Here is a 7,313-nt window from a genome sequence, read left to right on the forward strand (position 1 = left end):
TTTGTGGTGATCTGTTGTTGTTTGTTGAATTTTGTGGTTTGTGTTAGCTGAGTTTAGGGCTATGCCTTGCTTCGATTCTGAGATGCGTATGAGAATACAATCTGAGTTGCCTTTTAATTTTTGGCTTTATGTTCATGTTCTTGGTGTAGAATTTGAAGGAGAGGTTTTAGATCTAACTCAATGTGTGCTAACTGTGTTTAGGTTGTTAGAGAAATGTCTCTGGAGGTTATTAATTTATCAAGTGATGATAATTTCATAGACACTGTAAAACTTTTAGCAAATCTTGCAAAACTTATGCTGAAGTTACCTCTCCTGCTGGTGTATTTATATGTCCTCCACATAGGCGATCTTCCCTTCCTTGATGTAAGGCACCACCAGGTCCAGGATCTTAGGATAGAGGTGGTAGAAATCAAACATGAAGAAGCCTTCCATGTGAATGAGCTTTTAAATCAGATGCATCACGTTGGTGACCCCTTCGTGTTGCTCGTAATTGTATTGCGGAATCATGCCACACACGGCAATCGGCTGTGAAGTCTCATGTTGAGCAGCACTGCATCCAGCATTTTGCCTCCAGCATTCTCGAAGTAAATATCTATGCCCTTTGGGAAGTACCTCTTCAAAGCAGCATCCAAGTCGGGCTCTTCCTTGTAATTGAATGCCTCATCAAATCCAAACTTGTTCTTCAGTATGTCAACCTAGTTAATTGTAAGTAGGGAACAGATGGAATGCAATTAATTAGGACATTTCATAACTATTAATAATCAAGATCGAACTCGCTAGGTAATGGTAGTCACCTTTTCCTGACTGCCAGCACTTCCAACAACATAACAACCCATAAGTTTGGCAAATTGGCCAACAATCTGACCAACACCCCCGAATGCTGAGGAAATGTACACATACTCTCCTTTCTTTGGATTGCAGACTTCATAGAAATTAGCATAAGCAGTCATACTAGGCAGTCCTATATAATTTACATAATTATTTAGTTAAATGCATACATAATATCAACTACCAAGTATTTTCATAAAACTAATTGATTAATTACTTAATGAGAAGTCCAGTGTAGTAGGAAAGGGGTACATCAGTGTGGTTGATTTTGAACAACCTTTTCGTCTTAGTGATGAGAGTATACTCCTCCCACTTTGTTATACCCCAAACTGATAAAGTAATCTGAGGTTTACATCTAAAACCAATTGGCAATGGATGAAGTGGCCCAAACCCTTATAAATTCATAGGCAATGTCCCATTTATACCCTAAACTGATAAAGTAATCTGGGGTTTACATCTAAAACAAATTGGCAATGGATGGAGTGGTCCAGACCCTTATAAACCCATAGGCAAAGTCCCATTTTTCTCATGTGGGATGAGACCCATAGGCAAGGTCCCATTTTTCCCATGTGGGATGTATATATTCTCAACACGCCTCCATACGTATGACGAATTTTCAAGCCATATACGTGAACAACTTTAGGTGACGTGGAGCCTGTGTGATCGTGAAGCATGTACACGTGGGAAACCTACTCTGATCATGATAAAGTAATCTGAGGTTTACATCCAAAACCAATTGGCAATGGATGGAGTGGCCCAAACCCTTATAAACTCATAGGCAAGGTCTCATTTTTCCCATGTGGGATGTATATATTCTCATCACAAACCAAGTCCCCTGCCTTGAACTCTGGTTGATGAGAATCCACAGCTTTTGATACTCCATAGCCCACTATTGGCTGCTCACAATTTCATTCATAGTACTTTAACTAGTATCCAAATTAATTAACTAGTACTAGTTCTGAACCAAGAAAAAAGATAAATTGAGTAGTGAAATGATGGATGAGGTAGCTAGCTTACAGAGTCAGGGGAGAAGAAGACAATGCGGTCTTGTTTGGTAGTGGAGGAATCACTATGCTTAACGTCTTGCATGTAGAGATCGCAGGAGAGGTAGAGGTTCTTCAACAGCACCGATCCTTTGAAGTCTTCTCCTGCAGGCACTTTGAGCTTAATGATAGACGTGTTCAAGTACATGTGAAAATACAAGGACATAATGTGTTTTCTAGAAAATGGGGATTGCAATGCACGTATCAATCCTTACTGGACAGAAACCAAAAATAACAAACAGAACTCCAGATTTTTGTTTACGCAGTGAAAACCTCAAATATGAGATTAAAAATATTGCGGCTCTTACTCTTGAGAACCCAAAATAAGAATTAACTTGTGATGAAGGATATATTCTTTACAAACTCAAATAGCACTAGCTCGGCTACAATGATTAGACAAAAACTAATACGAAGTTTGTCTTCTGTCTTAAACTCCTTCTTCACTTGAACGATAACCAAACAACCCTCTTCTTTCTTCACAGCCTCTCTACTGATCTCAAGAGAATATATGCATATGAAAGATGATGAAAAACACTTATACATGGACCAAGTGTTTTTGATTCTTATGACCAAAACTAATATTAACCAAGAAAGACTCACAACTATTCTTGCCTATCTCTTTCTCTACTAGACCGTTTTTTCACACACACACACACACACACACATATGTATATGAAGGGGTCGTGCTATACTCAATCAAACAGAATACAACCCTAATTCAACTTCTATAAGGAAATAATCTTTTTTTGAAATAATGGAATTCCACTGATAATAATGTCGCATGCCAAGAAGGCCATTACATACCCACCCGCTGACACATAACAATAGTCAGAAGAAGGATTTGTGGAGGGGCCACAATGGTACATAGAATAGACCAATTATATTTGAACTTATCGCTCACATAACAGCGAGCCTATAAGCTATGAAAAAACATAGCAAATAGACAAGCCTAAACAAAACACTTGTTTGGTTCCTAAAACAAGGGAACTTATTGTAGTTAGACAAAAAGCTAAAAACATAGGTTTGGGCCAAGAGCCTAAACCCTAGCCCAAAATAGCACTGGACTAGGGCAGAACCCTAGCCCAAAACAATGTCGGCCCAATAGGGGAGTCCACCAAGGATTGCACCAGACCCATCATTGGTTCGGGCCAGTCCACCTTGTCCCTTCCACCATGCCGTCATACCACACCGGTCTAGCCGAGTTCCACCCGATCCACGTCGCATGACTTGCGTCGCCAAGCACCCCTTGCCACGCCCTCTCACAGGCGATCCACAAACGTGCTTGCCAACCCCTTCGCAACTTGCATCAGCACAGAATACCCAACTCTGTCCAGGCCCTGCAACCACCCACGCCATTGAACAAGATCCATGGATGCCAACGATCCAAGAACCCAGCAGCAGGAGTCAATGATCAGAGCCCACGCCATCGATCGAGATCCATGGCCACCAACGATCTAAGAACCCAGCAGCATGAGTTGACGACCGGACCGGTGAAGCACGATTGCCCTTCACACCATCCCAGCCGAACTTTCTGACGAAACCCGAGCACAATCCCGCCGATAATCCCAAAGGCAGTAGATCTCTCGTCCCGCAACAAACTCATGACGGCAGTGCGGCAAAAGCCTGCCCCGATGTCCGGGCGTCGCCGGACGAGAACAATTGCTTCCTTGTTATCAAGCTTTGACAGATGAAGTAATTAAAAAAATTATAAGGAAATAATCTTTTGTGATAAAGATAATCAAATAAAGACGCCAAATCCTAAAATATTTAGGAAATCAATAACACAATTTGGCAAACAAAAAAATATCTTTAAATAAAAAATATTGCTTGCTATGACCCAAATTTCCACAAAGAGGACACTTTGTATTTGCATATGGATTTGTTTTACCCGGATGACGGCGTGGTGGAGGAGTTGAGGTATGATAACGGTTGATGATTGGAGCCATGTTGTGGAGTGCAGTTGTGGTGGGGTCGTATTCCATTAAGCAAAAGTAGAAGACGTGTACGGGACCAGAAGGACATGTGCAGCAAAAAGAATGCCGCAATTAATCAAAGTCAAAAAAGGATGCGGCTAGTATGGCTACGGCTCGGTTTTGGCTTGGCTTGTCGGCTCCCAAAGATACTTTCCCAGACCAACCACTAATTAACACACGGGACTGACTATGTATGCATGAATGCATTTACCTGAGATTCTCTGAGATGAGCGTGTAGGATACTTCAAGGTCTTGTATGGGAATGCCAACACACCATAAATAGTTCTTGTCCCTACAACATGTCCGTCTCCTCCAGAATGGCGCTTGTGTAGTCTCTAGCTAGCACTTGCTGGTTCCTCACTTGCTGAACATGATCATCATCGATCATTACCGCCTGCCTTGTAATTAGTACTCCTATTAGCAGCAGCTGCCATAATCGAGTCTAGGCTTTCTTAACCTTGATATGCTTATGTAGTTGATGATCTAGCTAGCTCGATCTCTCTGCTCGATCAGGTATATATTTTGATCTCGGCTGAGAAGAATGAGTGAGCAGATAAGATTATTCACAGGTACAAAAGTAGTAAGGGGCGGGACTCGATCAAATGCGAAGCGAGATAAGCGATGCTGTCAGCAATTAATCAGCACCAGGACAACAAATTAATATTAATAAGGCATTTTGAGCAGATGCATCAAAGAGATGAGAGGGCCCTTTATTCCTAGCTAGCAGCTCCAATGATTAATGCTATTATTCAATATTCATTTAAGTTTCTGGATTCTTAATGAAGATCAGAAGATGAACCTACAAGGAAACACCAAGCAAGAAATCAAGTCGGGATCCAACTCTTTTCTTTCACATTTTTACTGGGTGTTGGCCCACTTATCTTTTAAGCCCATCCGAAATTTTGCAACTCATATATGTATATGAGGCAGCCCATAATTCTCACACGTGGATCTGTCAATCATTTCTCTAATATTTGCTAGCCCATGCGCTTACGGTCCACAGTATGGCGGTCTAGATGCGCCATAAAAGTGAATAGGGACTTCGGTAAGCCCCACCTTACCCTGTGAGTTGCCTCTGAGCTGATATTTTGTATCGTTTGATTGCAATTTGTTACAGTTCATAATGTTTCGTAGCTATTCTAATTGCATTTCATACCTTTGTGTTTACTCTCTTCTCACGTTTATCACTTCGTCTCATTGTTAGCTAGAATTCGTATAAACTCATTAGTCAAACTTAGTGGTTCTAGTTGTAGTTATCTTTAATAACGGTGATGAATTTTTATGCAGAAATTAAATATCATTTTATGGTAATTTACAAATAAAAGCCATAGTTTAATGTCGATCTTCGCTTGGTGATAACTCAAAATAATACTTGAAAAAGACTACAAATTCGTCTTATAGTTTTGGACCTTCTAAAGAACTAATCTACATTACCATCTAAAACAATAATAAAAGATGCTATTGGCAAGATGGGTACCTTAAGATGCTATCGGTCTGTCTATAGTCTATACATATGTTTGCATAAACTACTAATTCCACATTAAATATCTCGATGTTCACATGTATATTGCTTGACCCCAAACAGATAATCTTCAAATAGATTACAAATATTTAAGCCATCGGACTAGCTAGCTAGGATAAAATTACAAGGAAGCACCGACAAAATTAGATGAATAAAATTACAAGCGACGTTGACTCGATCGATCATGACTGAGTGATCGAAGTTGAGAGGAGCTAGGAGACAATAATATCCCCCCAAAGTCGAAGTCCAAATTTATGGACTACCATCTCTTTCTTAATTAATCGATTGATTAAGCCTTAACTATTTGGCCCCTAGCAAGCTAATTACAGTGTCATCTTACTTGATCTGTCACATGCATGTTTGATTGGCCAAGGCCAATGCATGGCGTAATCATTAGTAACTACTACTCCTATATTTGGATAATTAGTTTCTGGTACCGATTATATATTATTCAAAATGTACAGTACTATCCAAGTGCAAACTGGAAAAGCCCTTCAGAATGAAATTTATGAACTTCAGAAGTAGATATATATCACACAGCTCGCATATGATATATATAAAAGATTACTAATAAGTTTACATGACCAAACAAAAGGATAGCTTCTTCCTGGATCATACTAATTCTGGGGCTTCACCTCTAGGTAGCTAGGATGCATGGTGATGAGGATGGTGCATATATTTTTGTTGAAACTAGAGTCTCGAGGTATAAGGCCACTTGGGAAGAGCGTATTTCCCCATTGAATATGGTTCGAAATTTCCTTTGTCCGGGATTGTATATCACAACCTTTTTGTGGTTGTGCAACATCATTAGAATTTCGCCGTTCTTCAAAACGCACAAAAGCGACATCAGTCCCATGTACTCCTTAGAATCCTCCATCTTCTGTGGGATGGTTGTGAATACGCTCCAAGACGCCTTGACTCCATATTCCTTCATAACCCACACTTGATAATCAGAACCGTGGGGGCTGTGGAGCATACTCAGACACCCTCCTAAAACCCCCAATCCATAGAAAGAGAAATGCTTGTCACCGTCACACGGCAGGGGTACTTCTTTGTAAGTCTCCTCCGTCAGATCAAAGGAGACTATCCCGAAAGGCCTCGGGTCATGGTCATCGCCGTCAGAAGGACTGATGTTGATTCCTCGACGGACTGCCCAGTGGAGAGCCCCATTAAGAAGGGTACCCACCACGCTGGACATGAAATAAAAGGGTAGGGTTTTGGTTTTTGTTCGCCAAGAGTTGGTCTTCAAAGTAAAGATGTCAAGTTGGGTGACGAAATTTCCATCCCTACTTGAAGAAGTGGCCCTCACTATTTTACAGTCGTCGTTGTGACAATCATAACCGAAACCGTAAAAGTAGTCTCTACCAACTACAGTTTCCTCCGGGCTGGGGACTTCTTGAACGTGCCTGGTGGAGGGGTTGTATATGATCATGTGTTGGGAGTCGAGCACCAAGCATAGCAAGCCGTTGCAGGAACCGACGATCTTGATGTCTTTGACAGCTGGCCGCCTCACCGTCGACGCCACCGGGTACTCCACCATGGACTCGAGTACTACTGCATCAGTTGCAGCAGCAGCAGCTGGCGCTTCTTCTTCTTGTTTGGTACGAGTATTGGGTAGCTGTAGATGGAGGGAGTGAATGAGGGTTGTTGAGGAGAGCATGAGATGTGCGTTTGATATTCGATCACCGTCATCATCATCGTGGTGAGGGTGTTGTTTGGTGGAGTGGTGAAGGTGTGACTTGATGAATTTGTGGTCGGAGATGAGATTAAGCCATGATTTGCTCACGCATTTGAAACGGAGCAGCGACTTGACCGGCAGCTGCAGCAGAATTTCCTCTATGATATCGCAAGGAAGATCTTTGCTAGTAATGGGAAATGAGCTGCTGCTGCTGCTTGTTTCCATTTTCATTATGATCTGTGAGTTTGGGATGGTGGTAGTCTGAGTCG

The 7,313-nt window shown here is 41.4% G+C and overlaps 1 protein-coding gene and 1 pseudogene across 1 annotated transcript; both read right to left on the reverse strand.

Annotated features, from left to right (window-relative positions):
* Nucleotides 1-324: 324 nt before the first annotated feature.
* On the reverse strand, nucleotides 325-2,019 carry LOC112173469 (annotated as a pseudogene).
* A 3,822-nt stretch (nucleotides 2,020-5,841) lies between these two features.
* On the reverse strand, nucleotides 5,842-7,313 carry LOC112173251 (F-box/kelch-repeat protein At3g23880). The gene has a single exon (XM_024310843.2). It carries the CDS (start codon nucleotides 7,273-7,275, stop codon nucleotides 6,004-6,006), a length of 1,272 nt encoding a protein of 423 aa, XP_024166611.1. The 5' UTR covers nucleotides 7,276-7,313; the 3' UTR covers nucleotides 5,842-6,003.

This window comes from Rosa chinensis, chromosome 6 (assembly GCF_002994745.2).
Source record: "Rosa chinensis cultivar Old Blush chromosome 6, RchiOBHm-V2, whole genome shotgun sequence".
NCBI lineage: Eukaryota > Viridiplantae > Streptophyta > Magnoliopsida > Rosales > Rosaceae > Rosa > Rosa chinensis.